General features: G+C 32.4%; 1 protein-coding gene across 1 annotated transcript in view; it reads left to right on the top strand.

Annotated features, from left to right (window-relative positions):
- Positions 1-24,759, top strand: part of LOC126890794 (co-chaperone protein daf-41) — a 56,862-nt gene that overhangs the window by 7,558 nt on the left and 24,545 nt on the right. The window contains exon 3 of the mRNA XM_050659986.1: positions 6,847-6,969. Coding sequence (XP_050515943.1) covers positions 6,847-6,969 — 123 coding nt within the window. The remainder of the gene's footprint in view (positions 1-6,846; positions 6,970-24,759) is intronic.

Genomic DNA, 24,759 nt, shown 5'->3' with positions numbered 1-24,759 from the left:
TGTCTAGGTATACGCTAACGTGTACGCAAATAAAAAAGTTAGAGTGTCAGTGATTTCTTATTTTTTATTTGTTTAGTGTTTGTTTTTAAATTAACTACGGAGTGCGGACAATTATTTAGTTCTTTTAATGAGTTTAAGAACATTTTAAAACAGTACGCAAAAGATAAGAGATTATAAATTAATATATATTTTTTTTAGTTATAAATGAAATAGTATTACCGTAAACGATTAAAATAAAAGGAAGACCTAAAGCTTTCACAATAATAATCAGTGCCGGATTTACTACTAGGCCGCGGCCTAGGGCCGCAAACAAAAGGGGGCCGCAGCGTTTTGTAAAAAAAAATTTCTAATTGAATTGAAGTCAGTAAACAATTTTTCAAATAAGAGAATGGCTATTCTACTAAACACGTGGTACGATATTTTACAATGTTTTTACAAGAGTAGCAAAACATTACAAAAACTGCTACAGACTTGAATGTGACTTGCAACATACAGATCTCTAAAGGAGTACGCATTGAGTCATGAGAGACAACTTTGACTCCTATGAAAAAAGAGGAAAAGAGTTGTCTAAAAATGAAACCTATATTCTTGAAATAAACAGACGCCCGAAAAGAAAAGCTCTCCTTGGCTAAGACAAAGAAGATGAATCCACTGAACCCATTCAATGTTGTAATTGACACGCTTTATTCAGAATTGAATGAAAGGTCCGAAGTTTATTTCAGTCTTAATGAAAAATTTGGATTTTTAAACAACTTATCGTCAATTTCCAATGAAGAAATCGGGGTAAAAGTTTGACTAAAAAGTATCGAATCGACGTAGGGGGTGACTTTGGAGAAGAGTGTGTACAGTTCAAAGGCTTTGTTGAAGGTATATTTGATGAAGAAAGAGAACCTCATGACAACAAGATTACCAAGCCTCCGACGAATACACTTTTGGAGTATCTGAAACTAATTCATGAAAAACAGTTATTTCCGAATATGGACACAGCTTTGCACATTCTACTATGCATGATGACATCAAATGCATCTGGAGAAAGATCATTCAGCGTGTTGAAAAGAATCAAAAACTACTTGAGGAACTCGACTTCTGACGAAGATTCTAGATTGTCTAGTTTGTCTAGTTTTGTTTTGGGTAATTTGGCCTAGGGCCGCAAGTACCCTAAATCCGGCACTGATAATAATTAACTTGTTTTGAAGCTATTATCCTTGTGGCATTTTTATAATCAACTATTCTAAATGGGAACTAAGCCACAATTTAACTAAAAAAATTGATTTTATTAACGTTTCGACTTGTAAACCGGATGTCGTTGTCAAAATACAAAATATTATTAAATTAAACAAAAATGTTGTTGCTTAGTAAAAATTTTTTTTAATTTTTGTATTTTGACAATGACATCCGATTTGGACGTCTAAACGTTAATAAAATAATTTTTTTAGTTAAATTGTGGCTTATTTTGCATTTAGAATAGTTGATTATAATAATTCACTTAGGTACGTATAAAAATTATTTTAACAATATTTTGTACCTACATGTCATGTCAACTAAATACATATAATTATTTTGCTAACCTAAATATATACTTTTATATATACAAATTGATTTATTACAATTAAGTTTGAAACATCTGAATAGTTCTGCTTCCCTTCCATTAACAAATATGTTTCCATCAAACAAACATTAAACATATCAAAATAGCATGTACCAAAATATATAGTCACTGCGCAAGCTAAATAATGACGTCACTGGCTTGATGAAGTTTAATTCGCGTACCTAACTTTTTTATTTGCGTACACGTTAGCGTGTACCTAGACACAGCGAAATATAACCATAATAAAAACTAATGCAAAACTATGTGACGTCACGTGCCGTTTGAACTATTTTATACCGCTGAAGACTTTAAATATGTATTTCAAAGTTATTACAAGTTTTTGAAGCGTGAAATTTTGGAAATCTCATTTTTAAACAAAACTGAACATTATTATCTAATAAAAAAAAATGTGCAAGTTCCCTATTAGTTGACTCAGTTATAGATCTGGGTGTTATTCTTGACACTAACTTGAATTTCAACCTACACATTAATAGCATCGTTTCTAAGTCATTAAAGATGCTTGGCTTTGTTAAAAGATGCAGCTATGACTTTACGACTGGTTGTTCTTTAAAACATCTTTATTCTTCTTTGGTTAGACCACATTTATATTATGCATCATGTGTTTGGTCACCTCAGTATAATTGTCACATTAATAAAATCGAACAAGTTCAGCATAAATTCTTACATTATTATGCTTATAAGATGCATCTCACTGGTCAAAGTTATGAGTCTTTACTGCAAATTATTCGACTTGACTCATTACAGAGTGGTCGTCAACATAAAGATCTTTGCTTCTTATATAACTTAATTCATGGTCATAAATTCTGTATCTCACTCTTAAATAAAATTGGTCTACATGTACCTTCAAGAACCACCCGTTCTGTGACCACCTTCCACGAAGTCATTAACCATACAAACTATGGTTCAAGTTCCTATCTCTGTAAAACTATTAAATTAGCAAACACATTATCTCTGCATATTGATTTCTTTATGAACGACTTTACTGCGTTTTCCACACAATTACATTTATATTTAACTTTATGTTCTAATTTCAAGACTGATTTGTCAATTACTGTTATTGTTTTTGTTCTAAGATAAGTTGTATTTGTCAATTGCAAAATGTTCTAGCTCTCAATTGTTAAATGAGAGCAAGAAATTTTATTTTTTATTATTGTTTGTTATGTATTTACCAATTTTGTACCTACCAGATCTTATTTTGAGTTGTTTTTATAATTTGTGTGACATTTTAATTGTATCATGTATTAATGGACTTCGGTCCGTCAATAAATAATAAATAAATAAATAAGGCAATTAATTATATAAGTAACAGTTACCCAAGAACATTCAAAAGCCATCTTCAAAGTTAATGATGACATTGTCAAGTAAAGTTTACATATCTATACCAGTGAGAATTTTACTATACTGAATTCGCTCTATCGAGATTCACTTTGACATTGACGTTAGTAATTTATTTTTTGGGAAATTCAGTTGTCAGAAGTGACTGGAAATTACTACACAACCAACGCACCTGCTCATAGCCAATATTATTAATGGTAAACAGGCATAAAAATAACATAAACCTTACGCCAATCAATAATTATTTATTTACTTACACCATTATAATGTATTAATAACAAATGACAAAATTATTTATTGTACAAAATAAAAATATTTTGTAGAAATAAACTCCACAAAATTTTATGAGATTAGTAGACACTTCCACTATTTCTAATAATTCTTCTTTTTTTAATGAAAGATTAAGTTGATTTTAGCGGTTAATAGTGTGAGGTAGGAATTTTTGTGTTGTATGTTTCCTATTCCGAATGTGTCAAAGTGAATCTCGGTAGAGCGAATTCAGTATACACGTAATTTGCTGTGTAAATACAGAAAAAGTAGGGATAGCCGTAAAATATTTGCGAATTATGTACCGATGGCCTTAAAAGCTGTTACCAACTAGAGAAAGTACAAGTATCAAAGTAGAAATCCATTGTACAAGTATGACAATTTAATAACAAATTTATTTATTTTAAACCAAGAAATGAATCTTGTGTCTGGGCCAATATCAATATTTGTTTCACATGCCACTTCTATACTGTCATTGGAAAATTGTTGAAATGTAAACATGGTAGCCTTGTCAGTGGCACTTGATTGATCAGTGGCGGCTCGTGGCTTTAGGGACAGGGTCGGCAAGGTTTTGTCTCCTCAGATAGGTATGCCATCTAATTAAAAGGCTTTAATTTCATAGAAGATTTTTTGTTTTTGTTTTTTTTTGTTTTTTTATTTTTTTTGTTTTTTTTTATTTTTTCCTATAAATTTAGAACCTAAACCTGTTTATAAATTAACTCTAGCCTATGTTGTTTCGAAGTAGCAAAATGGGTTATAACGTCATTGTAAAATTTATTATTGTTTTGGAGAGGTTTTAAAATTTTTTTTCTATTGACATTTGAGACAAGTTTGACATTCTCTCTTGTTTCATGGTGTTTCAACAATACGTTTTGACTCTTTTGAGACAAGAGAAATCCCGTTCATTTGAGGCAGAATTTGCCCACATTTGAGCACAGTAATTTATTAATTTCGGGAACAGTTTGTTATACCTAATGAATTGCAGTATATAAAATTAAACATATTTTGTAACTATTCCACCTTCCGAAAATATTTAGATCAGCATATAAAACTGTTAATCAATTTTCTTATTTTATTTGATTAAAAAATGGATAATTTTTAATGAACTTGTCTAATAGATATTTTGAAAATTCTTTGGAAATACTAATTGAGTTATCCTTCCACCAAAAAGGCCTGGAACATTGTTTAAATAATCAAACTGTCAAAAAATGAAGAAAAACTTCGATTTTTTTCTTCGTTTTTTTGATTTTAACTTTTAAAGTATTCACTTCTGAGAAAAGTTACAGTGACATAAAAGTTGCGTAATTAAATTTCCTAGGAATTGGTTAAAAATTTTAAAAAGTGCCATCCTTGTTGCAATACGGCAATAATTGCGAAAAAAACATAAAAAATAAGTATTCGCATTTTACGTTTTTCAACCATTTATGCTACACTTACGACCTTCATATTTTAACCAGAAAACCTTTATGATATAATAAAACAAATAATTTTTTACATAATATAGAAGAAAGGTACAGTATTCTCCTATACGTAAAAATAAATTCAACTTGCTGTCTGCTTTATTTTCAGTTCTGCAACATTTTGAAAAAATGAATTTTTTGCGAAAGCTGGATTGCAAAATCTATTGAACCGATCTTAATGAAATTCACAGTATTGTTTTATTATATGATATAGTTTTCTGGGTAAAATTATGAAGGTCCTAACTGTAGCATAAACAGTTGAAACACGTAAAATGCCAATACAGTGGTACCTTGACATACCAGGGTAATTCGTTCCGTAACCTTGCTCGTATGTCAAATTGCTCGTATGTTAAAGCAATTTTTTCCATTGAAATTAACTGAAATGTTATTAATCCGTTCGTCCCAAAAAAACCACCTTAGTTGTTTTTGTTAAGTGTTTTTAAATAAGAAATTACAAGAAGACACATTTATTTATAAATAACAAAAAATACATATACATATTCTATAAAACTATAAGAAAAAGTGAGGTGCTTACAGAAGCGCTAATTTTCGTCAGTTATCTTCGCTATTCTCATTTTAATCTGCAGCTCGTTTAAAAAACTGTCCAAAGAGGTCCTTCCTTTCATAAATCGCTCGTGCCTTCTCACATACGATGCTTTATGTTAAGGTTCCTCCTTGAAGGTGCTTCTCTGTCACCCACACCATCAGTAGTTTCTCCATCTTTTCATGGAGAGAGGTCCGGAGCTTGGAAATTATTGTAATGCCCTTAACTGGCATTATACCATTTATCACCTCCTTCAAGTTAGAAATAGGTAGTCAAAAATGGGCATGAATTTTAATAAAAGCTGTTCCTTGTATCTCAAATTTTGCTCTCATCTCAAAGCAAAACATCGCTCGCTCGGCGGCTCGTATCTCAAAACACTCGTATATTAGGGCGCTCGTATATCGAGGTACCACTGTACTTGTTTTTTATGATTTTTTCGCAATTATTGCTATTTTGCAACAAGGGTGACAATTTTTAACTAATCCTATATTGTAGGAAATTTAATTACGCAACTTTTATGTCAGTGCAACTTTTCTCGAAAATGAATACTTTTAAAGTTATAATCAAAAAATGAAGAAAATCGAAATTTTCCTTAATTTTTTGACATTTTAATTATGTAAACAATGTTCAAATAAATACGGGGAATGTATAATTGGTGGCGTATCGGCTAATATTCCATAGCTTCTTAGTACAAGCAAATGGTCAATCTGGGGACGGCTTGCCGAAGCGGGCCTTGAATTCACACAATCGCAATCGGGTGTATGGCTAGGATCATTAATTTGAAAAGTCTCTTACGCACAGCGCACAGGGATCACTTAACGTATAGGATCGATCGAATTCTTTTAAAAAACAATGAATCAAATTTAGTCTGTATTATCTCACAGATATTTTTTTTATTTCACAGAAACGAATATCATCAACTCTGATTAGCTTATATATTTAAAAAAATCTATAATGTGTCGATAAATGTATGGGTCGGCACTGCCGACCCTGACCAGCCGCCACTGTGATTGATAACAGTGTGAACACAGAAGCCGTGTTGGCGGACTTGAAAGTGTTAACACATTGCCTACCATACGCATTTCTTAAAACGTTTCATGTGACGCTACACCACAAAAGTTGTTAAACATTTCTTGTTGTTTGGGGGCCATGTCAGACAGATATGACTGAAAAAAAAATATTAAGGTGAGGACATATCAGTCATATATTAATTGACACAATAACTTATTCGCTATCACCCAAGATTACAGGATGGTTTATGGATTTTTATATGCAATTTTGTAGTTGTGGCACCCAGTGAAACGTCATTAAAAAATTGATGGAGGTCCAAGACAAAATAATTTTTTTCCTGGATTTTTTTTAATGTGACCTCTCACTAACTGGAAATGGCCGTGGCCCCTACTGAAATAACATTGTCACTCATATATAACCACTATGGCCTGCAACAAAAAATTTCTGTTGTCAATTTTGGGTGACGTGGCAGGTAATGTTTTGAAGTTAGAAAAGAAATTAGCAGTATGAAGACGCCAGTGTGCGTAAAAGTACTTATACAGATTTAAGATATAAATTTATACAATAAATAATAATTGGACTCTGGTGTCCAAAAAGTAACCATTGTGTTTATGTTTCAGGTTCAATAAAGATTCTATATATTTTAAAGGTACAGGAGGTGTAGAAAAAAAGGATTACGAAGTAACAATTCCCCTGTATAAAGAAATTGATCCTGAACAGAGTAAGAGCTTCAATAAAGGAAGGTAATTGAATAATACTAATACAGTAGAGCGTCGATAATCCGAACCCTGGTAATCCGAACGCAAAAAAAAAATTGAAAAATATGATCGCAGACCAAATTTTTGGATTTAATATGACAATATGGGCAAAATGTGACCGCGGCTTTTTGTTTTGTTTATGCAGAAATACATACAATATATTTGTTTATTATGCAGGTGTTTTATTCCTTGTAACTAAAACGTATGTACATATGTACTATGTTTATGAGCTTTGTATGTATTTTGAACATATGTTCGATAATCCGAACAATTTGATAATCCGAACTACCCCTGTACCAATTAGTTCGGAATATCGACGCTCTACTGTAATATTAATACATTTATGTGTTTCTTTTATTCATAATTTTTGCTACAGAGGGCTACATCACAGATTGTTTTTAATTTTCTTACAAAATATCATCATTAGTGTTAAAAAATAAACAGGTTGAATGCTATCTGAGCCACCAAAGAAATACCAAAGTTAGAACCCTTTAAATGGTATATAAATAATCAACTATTTCTAATGGGAATTAGCCACAATTTTACCAAAAAAAATGATTTTATTAACGTTTCGAAGCCCAAATCTGGTTTCGTTGTCAAAATACAAAATACTACTAGACTAAACAAAAATGTTGTTGCTAAGTAAAAATAATATCATTTCTAAACAAAATTTAAAACCCACAGTATGGTGGAGATATGTAGATGATGTGTTTTCAATGTGGCCTCGTAGATCAGAATTGTTGTGATACGTTCCTGAATATTATAAACGATCAAGAGAAAATAAAATTTACAATGGAAAAGGAATACAATAACACTTTACCTTTCCTCGATATTTTAGTCTCAAAGAAGGATACTGGATATGAGACTCAAGTGTATAGAAAACCAACACACACCAACAGATATCTCAATTACAAATCAAATCACAACATCAACGTTAAAAAGGGAATCATTAAATCCTTATATGATGGAGCCAAAATTACTTGTTCTAACGAAAATTCGTTTTTAGAAGAAAAACAATTGTTAACATCTGTTTTATTAAAAAATGATTATCCTTTATCGTTTATAAATAAGGAATTTTCAAGATTGGATCGAATGGAACAGAACAACTTAGAGCGGGATCCTACAACATTCACAAGAAATAATACTCAGAAAATATCAATACCTTATATAAAAGGACTATCTGAGAAACTTAAAACAATTGGAAATAAATTCAACATTTCAACAACATTCAAAACAACAAACACATTGAGATCTATTCTATCTAAAACTACACCTAACAATGAACAAGAAAGAACAGAGAATTGCATTTATAAAATACCTTGTGAATGCGAACAATTTTATTTAGGTGAAACATCAAGACCATTAAACGTTAGAATAAGTGAACATCAGTCTTATATTAAAAATAGAGAATTTGATAGATCTCAAATATGTCAACACGCATGGGATAATGAACATAGAGTTCAGTGGAGAGATTCAAGTATAGTCCTGAAAGGACTATTAATTATGACCACTAATTATGCTAAATAGACAAGGCGAAAACGGCGGGTTCGAAGGGAAAAATATTCTCATGAGATTTTTTTTGCATAATCACATTCGTGAGACATCCCAGAATAAGGTCCAAGAAGTCGCCCATGTGAAAAGTGGGCCAATTTTTTTTTTAACAATTTTTTTTAATCAAATTGCAAGAATCAATATTTTTTGCCTGATCAATTTTTTCTTTAATTTTTTGGACCATTCTGGACAAAAAAGGTCTCTTATAATTTTTCTCTAAAGTTGATCGTTTTCGACTTATAAGCAATTTAAAATTGAAAAAAACGAAAAATGGCCATTTTCAAGGCTTAATAACTAGGTTAAAAGTTATTATTATGAAAGTCAATATATGACTAAATCATAGTTTAAAGCCCCTCCTACAAGATCCTGAAGAAATTTTTGTCATTATTTTATTACTAAGCTGTTATTTTTAAGTAATAATAATAAGCGCCATGCACGTGTGCTGGGCTGTAAATCCTGAGTGCGAGAGAGAAGCCATTCCAGCAGTCCAATTGTGCATCTTACTCGCACTCACATTTACAGCAGCGTCAATACGATCTAACCACTCATTGTTATTAATTAAAAATAACAGCTTAGTAGTAAATTAATGACACAGATTTCTTCAGGATCATGTAGCGGCGACTTTAAACTTTGATTTAGTCACTTTCTGACTTTCAAAATAATAATTTTTGACCGAGTTATTAAGTCTTAAAAATGGCCATTTTCGCTTTTTTCAAATTTTAACTTGCTTATAACTCGAAAAAGATCAACTTTTGAGAAAAATTATAAGAGACCTTTTTTGTCCAGAATGGTCCAAAAAACCTAAAAAAAAATAGTCCGGGCCAAAAATATTGATTTTTGCAATTTGATTAAAAAAAATTGTTAAAAAAAATTGGCCCACTTTTCTCGTGGGCGACTTCTTGAACCTTATTCTGGGATGTCTCACGAATGTGATTATGCAAAAATATCTCATGGGAATATTTTTCCCAACGAACCCGCCGTTTCCGCCTTGTCTAAAATGAAACCAATTGTGTCGCAAATTCCTCGGTAGAATGCAGTAGGATGTGGTTACCCATACTGAAAGAGGAAGTCAGTAGAAAGAAAATACCACGATTAGTAAGTCAATAACATATCGAGTTCGTACAAATTTTATATTTTAGTATTACTTATTGTATATCTATGTATTATTAATATTATTTATAATTTAAACATATTAAAGTCAGAATTTGGTATTAGTTTTTTGAAGGTAAATTAAATGTAAGACCAAATACTTACGATGTCGGGATAGTATCACGAGGTTTTTTCCTGGTTTTCCCTCGTGATTTACCATGGAATCTCTAACGCGAGAATTTTACTGTCATCGTTGCATTTGGTTGTCTTTTTAAAGACATATCACATGCTATGATTTTTTTGTGACGGATATTCTTGAGTTGGGATTGATTTCATGTAATCAAATGAACTATCTTTTACTAAAGTCGTCCCAGGAACGCAACTCATAAATATTGGCGATATCATTTTAAAGTCTTCTACTTTAAAATGTATAATATACGTCTGAATTGCCAATATAAATGAGTCAGATTAAATAAATTATTAGAAGAATTTTTTTTTACTTAGCAACAACATTTTTGTTTATTCTAGTAGTATTTTGTATTTTGACAACGAAACCTGATTTGGGCTTCGAAACGTTAATAAAATCATTTTTTTTTTTTTTTTGGTAAAATTGTGGCTTATTCCCATTAGAAATAGTTGATTAAAAAATGCCACAAGGAAATAGCTTCAGAACAACGTATATAGATAAGTTATAAATGCATATTTGCTTGAAATTCCATAGGATGGATAACATTTATAAGGAATTTATTATTAGACGGGGCAGTATCGTCGCCCCCGCTAGCGAAATTATTCCGATTCGATTTTTTTGCACAAACTTACTCAAAAAGAGGTCCTTATAACATATCCATAGGGTGCCGGGCGGTGCCGTGGTCGAAAAATTTTTTAAACAATTTTTTTTTAAACAAATTCACAAAAATAATTTTTTTATTTCCAAAATTTTTTTTTATATAACTTGGGTCATTCTGAGCAAAAAAGGTCTCTTGTCATTTTTCTCTAAAATTGACTGTTGTCGAGTTATACGCGATTAAAAATTTGAAAAATGCGAAAATGGCCATTTTCAAGGCTTCATAACTCGATCAAAAATGATTATTATGAAATTCAAAAAGTGATAAAATCAAGATTCAAATACCTTCTTTAGCGTTCTGAAGAGATTTTTGTCATTAATTTATTACAAAGCTGTTATTTTTAGTTATTAACAATTAGCGCTATAGTCCAACTGTATCGTCGCCCCCGTTAGCGGAACAATTTCGATCAGATTTTTTTGCACAAACTTACTCAAAAAGGGGTCCTCATTACATATCCACAGGGTGCCTTGCGGTGCCGTGGTCGAAAAATGTTTTAAACAATTTTTTTAAACAAATTCACAAAAATAATTTTTTCATTTCCAACAATTTTTTTTTTAGATATCTTGGGTCATTCTGAGCAAAAAAGGTCTCTTGTAATTTTTCTCTAAAATTGATTGTTGTCGAGTTATATGCGATTAAAAATTTGAAAAATGCGAAAATGGCCATTTCAAGGCTTCATAACTCGATTAAAAATGATTATTATGGAATTCAAAAAGTGACAAAATCAAGATTGAAATACCTTCTTCAGCGTCCTGAAGAGATTTTTGCCATTATTTTATTACAAAGCTGTTATTTTTAGTTATTAACAATTAGCGGTATTGACGTTTTAAACTTCAAACTGATAGTACGAAGTAAAATCTACTCTTAGTAAAAATTAACATTTTTAGCTCAAAAAGTATTATTTAAACTTTCATACGAGTTGAAAAAGTAACAGTTTTTGTCAGTGAATAAAATTGTATACCTATTTATATAGGTAAACTTTAAAATTTTAGTGAAAAGTCAATTAAGAAGACAAGTGTATTCTGACAACTAATAAATATCGGTCCCCGATGGGGGACAAAACTACACAACCGACGTCTTTTGTGACGACAGATGCTGATATGGATAACAGTATTTTAATTTCAAGTGTTACTAGTAATAATCCAAGTGATAGTAACCTCCAGAAAACAAAGCAGTTGGAACCGAAAACTTTCAATATTCTTTCAGATAAGTACAATGTACAAAATATTTGGGTATACATAGAAAGCACTGAAAATAATGTAGGAAAATTGCATGCAATGACAGTTGCCCATATCCTTTTTAAAAAATTTAAACTTAATAACATTTTGGAAATTAAGAGTATAGGCCGAAACCGGATTAAGGTTTTATTAAAATCATTATTAGAAGCAAATAATTTAGTTAAACATCCCCTCCTAAAGTCAGAAAATTTAAAAGCATTTATTCCAAATCACTTACTTGAAATTAAAGGGTTAGTAAGAGATGTTGATACTCGTTACGATATCAACTATCTTATGGAAAATATAGAATCACACTCACGCGTCACTAATATCTACAGATTAAATAGAAAAGTCCAAAAAGAAGACAGAACAGTTGAATTTGTACCAAAAAAAACTATTGTTGTTACTTTTGAGGGGAATATTTTACCTGATCGAGTAGCTTTTAATAGAGTATTTTTTCCTGTCGAACAATTTGTAGGAAGAGTGACCCAATGCTTCAAATGTTTTAAATTTGGGCATGTATCTAAGCAGTGTAACAGTACTGAAGAAAAGTGTATCAATTGTGGAGAAATTAAAGACGATAAACATAATTGTGATAAAAATTTAACTTTTTGTATACACTGTAAAAGCAAAGATCATGTTTCTATCTCAAAAAAGTGTCCCTCTTACGATAATCAAAAAAAAATTAAAAATATAATGATACAGCAAAAAACCTCCTTTAAAGAAGCTAAAGAAATTTCTGAAAACTCCTTATCCAGTCTAGTAAATCACAACTCTTTTTCACCGCTAACAAATTATGACCAAAATTTTCCTGTTCTTCCTAACAACCATCGTATGTCATTATCACAACCTAATCAAATTCCTAAAAATACCAATTGCAATCAAAATAATTTCCTTTCCCAACCCAATCCTGTAAGCTTTAGTCCTCCAATGAAAAAGAAGAGAAAATCAAACTCTCCCACTATCCAGTCACCTATCCATGAACCATTATTTCCATTCTCCTTTGGACCTTCACAACCTTTGCCGATAAATTCAAATAAACCAAACTACGCTTGTTTGGAAACCAAGAAGAGTAGTATAGCTAGCAACCTATCCATTTTTATCGTGGATTTTTTAAATAAAATTCTTTCAAGTAACAATAGACAACCTATTGATATTAAATTAATTACAAGTAGCATAGAACAGGTATTGGAGGATACTTTGAAAAACCAATAAAATGCCCAAAACACGCAATTTAAATATAATGCAATGGAATGCACGGTCTGCTATAGCTAACAAAAATAGTCTGGTACAATTTCTTTATGATAAAAATATTGACATTGCTATTATAAGTGAAACTTGGTTCAAAAGAAATCAAAAATATAGTTTTAGTGGTTACAATATAGTCCGCAATGACAGAAACGATGGCTACGCTGGTGTGGCAATTTTGGTACACAAATCTCTTCGTTTTGTTGAACATAAAATCAATATAAATTACAATGAAAATATTTTAGTGTGTGCTATCCAAGTTAAATATGGAACTTTATTGTTAAATTTTTTATCTGTTTATAAACCTCCAAAAATACAAACAAAATATGACGATTGGACTAAAATTTTTGAACAATTTGAGGGTCCTTTAATTATAGGTGGTGACTTTAATGCACACCACTCTATATGGGGTTGTCGTAATAATGATACCATAGGGTCACAACTTATAAATGTCGCAGATGATTTAAATTTAACAATTTTAAATAATGGCGAACCTACAATTTTGAGACGTCCTGATCAACAAGATTCGGCTGTCGATGTAACTTTTTGTTCACCTGAATTGGTTAACAAGACATCTTGGAATGTCATTCCTGACACTCTAGGATCAAATCACTATGTCATATCTATAGAACTTCTTTTTGCAATTAATGAAAATGAAATATCTCCTAAAAATAAATGGAATATTAAAAAAGCCAATTGGGCGTTATATTCCTCTACTATTCAAAATTTACACGATACAAACAATTTTCACTCGGATAATCTAATTGATAAGTACTCCTTCTTCATAAATAATATAAATACGGCTGCGGGAGTAGCTATACCCCAATATAAACCTTATAAATGTAAAAGGCACCCACCTCCTTGGTGGAATATTGATTGTGACAATATTATCAAACAACGAAAATTGGCTCTAATAAATTACAAGAAAAAAAGTAATTTTGAAAATTATGTTCAATATCAGGAGATTGCAGCTAGAACCAAAAAAACATTAAAAAGTATAGCCAAAAAGCATTGGATTGAATGGGTCTCTTCGCTCAATAAAAATACATCCGCTACAACTCTTTGGAATCAAGCTAAAAAACTTTACAGAAAACCGCTATCAAACATAAAATCTTTAGATCAGAAATGGATGGATGACTTTCTTATTAAAGTTGCACCCCCAACTGCGAACCCTCAAATAATTCCCAGCTCCATAGCATCAACCCCAGCTGATAAAAATCATTTTCTCTTAAAATCTTTTACTTACAATGAACTAATTTTCGCTATAAATAATCGTAAAGATAATAGTCCAGGATACGATCATATCAAATACTCCATGCTTTTAAACCTTCCAGAAGTAGCAAAACATTTTCTATTGGACCTTTTTAATCGTATAGTTCAAGACAATTCTGACGTAAATATTTTTAAAGACATAATTGTTATTCCGATTCTAAAGCCTACAAAAGATCCAAATTCAGCCGAATCTTATCGACCCATTTCTCTTTTTTCGTGTGTATTTAAAACTTTGGAACGTATGTTAAAAAACAGACTAGAATGGTGGGTCCATACTAAAAAGTTACTACCAAACAATCAATTTGGATACAGACGAGGATGTGGAGCTTTAGATGCTTTAGCTACACTTGTAGCGGACATACAGGGTAATTTTTCTAGAAATAATTATTTGCCTACTTTATCACTAGATATAGAAGGCGCTTATGACAGTGTGTGTTTACCTCGATTAAAAGACAAAATGATCAATCAGTTTCAAATACCCATAAAACTAGCACAAACTATTCTTAATTTCTACACTGATAGACGCCTATACGTTAGAAACCATAAAAATGAACTTCTTGGACCACGTTATAATAGTTGGGGATTACCTCAGGGATCAGTCTTAAGCCCTTTTCTTTTTAATTTGTATACGGCTGATTTTCATAGCCTTAATGCACCAAGTATTACTTACAAAACAATCCAATATGCGGATGACTTCCTCATATATACAGAAAGGACAAAATATGAACCCTCCCTTACAATCTTAAGAAAATTACATGAATATTTCTCAAAATGGTTTTGTGAAAATGGTTTTAATTTATCCACTAGTAAATCTAATGTGTGTATTTTTTCACAACATAATATTCCTAACACAAATACTATTTTATTAAATGGCCAAACTTTAAATTTCTGCAAGTCAATAAAGTATCTAGGCATGTTTCTAGATCAAAAGCTAACTTGGAAATTACACATCGAATATATGCTTGACAAAAGCAATAAAGGTCTAAACTTTTTAAAATCCATTTCTAAAACTTGGTGGGGAGCTGATGTAGAAACAGCTTTACTATTTTACAAATCTTACATCAGATCTATTCTGGACTATGGATGTATACTTTATGGATCAGCAAGTAAACAAATTTTAAATAAAATTGATGTATTTCAACGTACTGTTCTACGTATATGTATGGGAGCAATGAAGTCTACTCCAATAGCACCATTGCATGTTGAAGCTTTAGAACCTCCCTTGAATTTTAGAAGAGATTATCTGAGTGAAAAATTTGTTGTGAAAATTGCATGTATCAATAATTCATTATATTCTAGCATAAGCTCACTAAACACAGATGATCTAACAAACAGTTACTGGACTCATAAAAATACACCAACCCTGTGTACAGCCTTTAGAACCATGTGCAACAATAAGTATATCAACAATATCAACAACCTTGATACTAACGACTATTTCGCATTTTTTTATGAACCTGATATACGTATACCTACATATTATAATAGTTCATTATTAGATTCATGCATCTTGAATTCCTGTATAGACAAATGGCCCAAAGCAACTGTAATCTATACAGATGCATCCAAAACATCGGAAGGGACCGGATGTGCTTTCTACATTCCATCTAAGTCAACAGAAAAAATGTTCAAATTACCTTCTAATTGCTCAATTTTTAGTGCAGAAGCAATTGCAATTCTTGAATCCTTGATATATTTCGATAGTTTAAACAATAATTCAGTGTTAATAATATCCGATTCATTGTCAGTTTTATTATCTCTCAAAAATTCAAAATTACCCAATTATAATTCTAATCCTTTCATTTACCAAATTAAGAACATGCTTGTCAAGCTTAAAAATAAAAATAAAACTACTAATTTTATTTGGGTAAAAGCTCATATTGGTATAAAATATAATGAGCATGTTGATTCTTTAGCTAAAGCTGCAATAACCTCTTCAGCTGAAATTGTACCAGAGGAGAGAATTTGTATTCCTGACACTTTTTGTATCTCTAAAAGAAATCAAATAGATCGTTGGAAAACTTATTGGCAAACTTTTTGTAACCACTCAACAACACAATATATTTATATACAACCACAAATTCCAAATTCGAGATGGTTTAAGAAATTTAGTAACATCCGTAAATATATAACAACCTTAATAAGATTGAGATTTGGTCATGCTTGTTATCCTACTCATCTTGCTAAAATCAAAATTTACAATTCAGACTTATGTGAAACATGTCAAGAACAAGGAGATCTTAATCATATCTTTTTTAACTGTTCCAAATATACTCAGCATACAGGAACTCTTTTAAGCAGCTTGCAAACGCTGCAAATATTTCCTCCGTACCAAATAAATAACCTATTGGCTACTAATGACAAAAGAGTATATGATTGTCTAATCAAATTTATACATAGTACAAATGTATGTCTGTAATCAATTTTAGCCAATTTCGTTAACCTTTTTTTTACCCAATTGTTTATTTTCCCTCCTTTTCCCTATTTATAGTAATGTCTTTTAGTAATTTTTAAGAGGTTTTTTTTTTCTTTTGACTATTTTGATCTGTTTGCAATAGTAGGTATAGATAGACACTTTTTTATTTAGTATTAAGTAAATTAGAATAATATGTTTTTCTTTTTAATAATTTGTATTAGGTTTAATAGTTTTTTTTTGTATTAGTATTAATTATTATCAAGTTGTATCTGGCTAAATAGCTAAGTGCTAAAGTCACAAATAAAAAAAAAAACAATTAGCGGTATAGTCCAACTGTATCGTCGCCCCCGTTAGCGGAACTATTTCGATTCGATTTTTTTGCACAAATTTACTCAAAAAGAGGTCTTTATAACATATTCACAGGGTGCCGTGGTCGAAAATTTTTTTAAACAATTTTTAGACCACGGCACCGGCCGGCACCCTGTGGATATATTATAAGGACCCCTTTTTGAGTAAGTTTGTGCAAAAAAAAAATCTAATCGAAATAGTTCCGCTAACGGGGGTGACGATACAGTTGGACTATACCGCTAATTGCTAATAACTAAAAATAACAGCTTTGTAATAAAAGATTGACAAAAATCTCTTCAGGACGCTGAAGAAGGTATTTGAATCTTGATCTTGACACTTTTTTAATTTCATAATAATAATTTTTAATCGAGTTATGAAAATGGCTATTTTCGCATTTTTCAAATTTTTAATCGCGTATAACTCGACCAACAGTCAAGTTTAGAGAAAAATGACCAAAGACCTTTTTTACTCACAATGATCTAAATTATCTAAAAAAAATTGTGGGAAATGATAAAATTATTTTTGTGAATTTGTTTAAAAAATTTTTCGACCACGGCACCGCCCGGCACCCTGTGAATATGTTATAAAGACCTCTTTTTGAGTAAATTTGTGCAAAAAAATCGAATCGAAATAGTTCCGCTAACGGGGGCTACGATACAGTTGGACTATACCGCTAATTGTTAATAACTAAAAATAACAGCTTTGTAATAAAATAGTGACAAAAATCTCTTCAGGACGTTGAAGAAGGTATTTAAATCTTGATTTTGTCACTTTTGAATTTCATAATAATTATTTTTAATCGAGTTATGAAGCCCTGAAAATGGCCATTTACGCATTTTTTAAATTTTTAATCGCGTATAACTCGACAACAGTCAATTTTAGAGAAAAATGACAGGAGACCTTTTTTGCTCAGAATGACACAAATTATCTAAAAAAAATTGTTGGAAATAAAAAAATTATTTTTCTGAATTTGTTTAAAAAAAATTGTTTAAAAAATTGTTCGACCACTGCACCGCCCGGCACCCTGTGGATATGTTATAAGGACCTCTTTTTGAGTAAGTTTGTGCAAAAAAATCGAATCGGAATAATTGCGCTAGCGGGTGCGACGATACTGCCCGGTCTATATGCCCTTATGGTAGGGAAGCCCAAGCAGAAATTTTTTGCAGTTACTTGAGCGCATCAGATTATCACATGGGGAGAAACCTTGTACCCTGTAAATGTACCTCTACAATATATATTGGCCTTAATACAGGGGAGTTCGTTAAGGGGGGTCCGAAAAAAATATATCCTTAGAAAAACTCGTAATTGTCAGATTAAGATAAGGTAAGTTAAGTACATGCAAACAGTGTATATTTAAAAAATCTGATGATTTGAGCCAGATGTAAGAAAATGGGCAAGTCATAAAGTTTTACAAAAAAAAGAGAATATTTTGTGAAATAAACGTCAGATTAAAATACTAAAAAATATGTGTTCAATATTTTTCAAAAATTTATCGAATGATACACGACCCCCACAGAGGTGGGGTGGGGGGTTACTTTAAAATCTTAAATAGGAGCCCCCATTTTTTATTACAGATTTGGATTCCTTACATAAAAATAAGTAACTTTTATTCTAGACATTGTTTCGAATTATCGATAGATGGCGCTATAATCGGAAAAAACAATTGTTGGAAATGGAAAATTAATTAAAAAAAATGGAAAGTCCCCCCACTTTATGGAAAACTTCTTACCTTTTTTTGGTTTTAGGACCTACTCTTCACGACCCAATAGGTCCCCATAACGCTCCAGTAACTGCAAATTTAGCATACTTTCCTCCCCTACTATTAGGTAATGTATGACATTCCCATCACTTGGGATGTAAAGTGAGTTGTTTTGTCTCTACATGATGACAGTTAGAAAATAGATCATACCAATAGACAATAGATTCATACCACATGTAATAAACAACTTTACCTGTGGTGTTACCATGAACTGTCAAATTAAATGTAGACTGCTGTCTCTTCTAAAATGCAAAGATAGGATGGATAAGCACAGTTGTAGGTTGAAAATGTATGTACTTAAATATGTAACAGTTTTGGCAGTTTCTGTATCTTTATCTTTTCATCATACACTTGATCAGCTTCTATTTGGTGGGGCCTGTGGTCTGTGGGAGTTTTTCATTCAAGTAATCTGTACAAATTTTTAATTGCCTAATAAATTTGTCTCAGGTAAAACATGTATGAAGTTTTAGTTTTTGAAGTTATAGGTACTTCTTTAGGCGTGATAGGGAGTGAATGTAAATGTGTGCGATTTTATCAAAAATGTTGGTGCTGGGCACAGATGCGTTATATGTTTGCTCTGATTGGGTGTTCAAATGACATGTCAAAAATTATCCAATATGGCGGCTGTGGCGCCGCTGCTGTGGTTTGTTATGGTTATGGTTGTGAAGTTGTGTTTTAAAATTTGCGAGAACAGAGACAAAAGTGAGTTAATAGTTGTACTGACTTTTTAAATAGTTTTTATATATATTTTTGGAATTATTAATATAGAAAAAAAATGTGTGTGTACTTTGTCCGCACTTTAGAAGTTATATGTACTTCTATTAAAATTGTGTAGAAAATCTGACGTTTTTTAGATTTTCTATGATCCCTCAAGGGACTAGCTATAAAATTAATAGCTTTCGATTTATTCGCTATTGAAAGTGTTAGTTTTATATCGAAAAAATCAATGTTTTTAATCAGTTTTCTACTAATAACTCAAAAATGTTTGATTTTATCAGAACAACTTTGCTTAACAAAAACGTACCTTTTGAAAAAATAAACAATACCGTTTTTTCTAATTTTCTCTAAGACCAATAGTAATCGAGCTATACTTTATTAAATGGTAGCTCTTATTCGTCAAATGCTAAATATTGTAGTTTCAAAGTCAAAAGACGGGAAAACTGCATTTTTCAAGAATATATTTGTTCAAACTAATTTAAACTATCTAAAAATATCTATCTCCAGATGCATTCATTCTAAGCAAAAAATGTTCTATACATTTTTTTGATAAAATTAATAGTTTTCAATTTATTCGCTATCGAAAACATCAATGTTTTTCAATATACTCATTTACGATTCACTCAATTTTTGCCGTAGACAATTTTTTTTCAAGTCAAGTTCTTGGGAATTAAATAACTTATAATATCATACAATATCGTATTATAGGTTACCAAGAAACAAGATACAAAAAAGAAAATTAAAATGGTGTGGACACATTAACAGAATGGACTAGGGAAGACTACCAAAGCAGGTGATGGAATCGAAAAGATATGGTAAAAGAAGGAAAGGGAGGCCAAGGAAGAGATGCATCGATCAGATTATAGAAATTTTACAGGAAAAAGGAAAAACACATCAACAAATGAAAGAGTTAGCAAAGGACCGCAAGAAATGGAAGAGATGGATAGAAGATGAATAAAACCTCCGACGCCATAAAGAAAAAGAATATGAAAATAAATAAATAAATAAAGAAGAATGAATAAGGCCACTGACTAAAAACACTGCCAACTTACATTATTATGCTTCCAATTGAATTTCTCCTTTTTTTTTTCAAAAAAATACATATATTGATTTTTTAATCATAACTTTTATATTTTTTATCTTAGAAAGTTTGGTAAAAAAGAATTTTGTAGGTTTTTACAAGATCTATAAGCCTATTAATATTAAATCTTTTTAAAATCCTCATTCGCACAAAGAGGTGACTTTGAAAGGGTTGGTAAAGGTGATTTTTGCATGTTATTACAAGTTTTAATTGTCAATAGTTCACTCAATTTTTGCCGTGGAAAAAATGTTTGCAAACCAGGTTCTTGGAAATTAAATAAGCTACAATTTCATATTTAAACATTTTTTCGTATCTCTGATACTAATCTTTCTATTCTGAAGAAAAGGCCATTTTTTCCAAACTACAAAAATTCGTTATTCGCTTTTAACTCCCATTTTTTTTAACTAATCATTCTAAGCCGGTCAAACTTCTAGAACCTATTAATAATACATGAATAAAGAAGACCAAATAAGGTCAATGACTAATTTTAATTAGGGTGGTGATTAGAGGGTTGCTTCGGATCACTTTTTCGCTGAAAAAAAAATAGAGACTGACATTCTTTTCATTATAAGTCACTTAATTTTTGAGCTAGAGACTTTTATTTCTGGAGATAGATATTTTTAAATACTTTAAATTGGTTTGAACAAGTTATCCTCGAAAAATGCATAGGTTTCCCGTCTTTTGACTTTGAAACTATACTACAATATTTAGCATTTGACGAAGAAAAGCTAATATAATATAATAAAATATAGCTCGATTACCATTGGTCTTAAAGAAAATTAAAAACGGTTGTTTATTTTTTCAAAAAGTACATTTTTGTTAAGTAAAGTTGTTTTGATAAGACGAAAACTTTTGGAGTTACAGTAAAACCTGCCATATTCGGATCAATGTGGCGACAGACCGATCCGGATATGAAAAAATCCGGATATCAAGATCACTTCTTTTATAGTCTCTATAACGCTTTCTCCTTCATACATTCCAGTAATCAACGCCGTCAATAGCTTTCGTTGATAGACACGTTTTATAGATTCTATAATACATTACTTCGCCATCTTTTAGTTCTTTTGGGTCGGAATGAGAGGGTGCGTTGTCCAACAGCAGTACTGCCTTTCTCGGTAGATTTCGGTAGATCCGGACGGCATGACCGTCCGGATATGGGGAGGTCCGGGTGTGGCAGGTTGTACTGTATTAGCAGAAAACTTATTAAAAACATTGATTTTTTAGATATAAAACGTAACACTTTCGATAGCGAATAAATCGAAAACTATTAATTTTATCAAAACAATGTATAGAACGTTTTTTTATAGAGTATAGAAGTAGTGACCCATGGGAAAAGTTAAGAGTGGACGAACAATATCTGTTTGTTTCTCTTAGGTAATTTTCTTTTTTGGTGCAGTCCTTCCTCTCTGATTTTCTACATCAATATGATTGATCATTCTACATCCGTGATCATAGATTTTATCTTACTGGCAATAGCCCATTTGTGGACACATCTTCATATACAGACACTTACAGGGAAATCATTGTCTGTATATGAAGACATATTCACGAATGTGTTAAAAGTAAAATTTTTTGCTTTCATTGAAAATATTAAGACAGCCACAACAGATAGGCTCCAATTGATAAACCATTGTTCTTGGACGATAAGCAGTTTCTTTCACTTGAATAAGAGATGCAGTTTATTTATGTTACTCTCTTTGAGTACAAAAAAATATCACTCACCTTCCTCTAAAAACGGGGTCCGGACAAATAATCCCCGGACAAATAATCCCGGACAAAAAATCCCCACAAATTATCCCCGGACAAAAAATCCCCACAAAAAATCCCTACAAATAATCCCCACAAATAATCCCCGGACAAAAAATCCCCACAAAAAATCCCGGACAGATAATCCCCATAAATTTTTTTGGACAAAATATCCCCACAAAAAATCCCGGACAAAAAATCCCCAAGAAATATTTTTGCCGAATAAAGTTGTCAAATGAATGCATATAATCCAAGGATGGTACTAAACTAAAGATGAGAAATTTAGACTGTCTGTCCGTCGGTACGTCCGACCGCGAATATAACTACTCCGTCATTATGCCAGGTAGAATGACAAATGGGGTGTCGAATGAACGGTTATAATCCAACGATGGTACTAAAGATGAGCAATTTGGTCAGTCGGTCTGCCTGACCGCGAATATAACTCCTCCGTCACTGTACCAGATAGAATGACAAATTGGGTGTCTAATGAAAGCTTATAACCACGGATGGTACTAAAGATGAGAAATTTGACGAAGGCTGTCTGTCCGTCTGTCCGTCAGACCGCGAATGTAACTACTCCGTCATTATGCCAGGTAGAATGACAAATGAGGTGTCGAATGAAGGGTTATAATCCAACGATGGTACTAAAGATGAGCAATTTGGTCCGTCGGTCTGCCTGACCGCGAATGTAACTCTTCCGTCACTGTACCAGGTAGAATGACAAATAAGGTGTCGAATGAAAGCTTATAACCAAGGATGGTACTAAAGTTGAGAAATTTGACCAAGGCTGTCTGTCCGCCTGTCCGTCAGACCGCGAATGTAACTACTCCGTCATTATACCAAGTAGAATGACAAATGAGGTGTCGAATGAAGGGTTATAATCCAACGATGGTACTAAAGATGAGCAATTTGGTCCGTCGGTCTGCCTGACCGCGAATGTAACTCTTCCGTCACTGTACCAGGTAGAATGACAAATAAGGTGTCGAATGAAAGCTTATAACCAAGGATGGTACTAAAGTTGAGAAATTTGACCAAGGCTGTCTGTCCGTCTGTCTGTCAGACCGCGAATGTAACTACTCCGTCATTATGCCAGGTAGAATGACAAATGAGGTGTCGAATGAAGGGTTATAATCCAACGATGGAAATAAAGATGAGAAATTTGGTACTTCGGTCTGCCTGACCGCGAATATAACTCCTCCGCAACTGTACCTGGTAGAATGACAAATAAGGTGTCGAATGAAAGCTTATAACCAAGGATGTACTAAAGTTGAGAAATTTGACCAAGGCTGTCTGTCCGTCTGTCCGTCAGACCGCGAATGTAACTATTCCGTCATTATGCCAGGTAGAATGACAAATCAGGTGTCGAATGAAGGGTTATAATCCAACGATGGTACGAAAGATGAGCAATTTGGTTCGTCGGTCTGCCTGACCGCGAATGTAACTCTTCCGTCACTGTACCAGGTAGAATGACAAATAAGGTGTCGAGTGAAAGCTTATAGCCAAGGATGGTACTGAAGATGATAAATTTGACCAAGGCTGTCTGTCCATCTGTCTGTCCGACCGCGAATTTAACTACTCCGTCATTATGCCGGGTAGAATGACAAATGGGATGTCGAATGAACGGTTATAATCCAACGATGGTACTAAAGATGAGCAATTTGGTATGTCGGTCTACCTGACCGGGAATATAACTCCTCCGTCACTATACCAGGTAGAATGACAAATGAGGTGTCGAATAAAAGCTTATAATCCAAGGATAGTACTAAAGATGAGAAATTTGACCGAGGCTGTCTGTCCATCGGTCCGTCCGACAGCGAATGTAACTACTCCGTCATTATACCAGTTAGAATGACAAATGAGGTGTCGAATGAACGGTTATAATCCAACGATGGTACTAAAGATGAGCAATTTGGCCCGTCGGTCTGCCTGACCGCGAATATAACTCCTCCGTCACTGTACTAGGTAGAATGATAAATAAGGTCTCGAATGAAAGCTTATAATCCAAGGATGGTACTAAAGATGAGGAATTTGACCAAGGCTGTCTGTCAATCTGTCCGTCCAACCGCGAATGTAATTACTCCGTCATTACGCCAGGTAGAATGACAAATGAGGTGTCGAATAAACGGTTATAATCCAACGATGGTACTAAAGATGAGCAATTTGGTCCGTCGGTCTGCCTGACGGCGAATATAACTCCTCCGTCACTGTACCAGGTAGAATGACAAATTAGGTGTCTAAGAAAGCTTATAACCAAGGATGGTACTAAAGATGAGAAATTTGACGAAGGCTGTCTGTCCGTCTGTCCGTCAGACCGCGAATGTAACTACTCCGTCATTATGCCAGGTAGAATGACAAATGAGGTGTCGAATGAAGGGTTATAATCCAACGATGGTACTAAAGATGAGCAATTTGGTCCGTCGGTCTGCCTGACCGCGAATGTAACTCTTCCGTCACTGTACCAGGTAGAATGACAAATAAGGTGTCGA

The sequence above is a fragment of the Diabrotica virgifera genome, chromosome 8 (genome assembly GCF_917563875.1).
Source record: "Diabrotica virgifera virgifera chromosome 8, PGI_DIABVI_V3a".
NCBI lineage: Eukaryota > Metazoa > Arthropoda > Insecta > Coleoptera > Chrysomelidae > Diabrotica > Diabrotica virgifera.
This window is presented reverse-complemented; position numbering and strand designations above follow the sequence as displayed.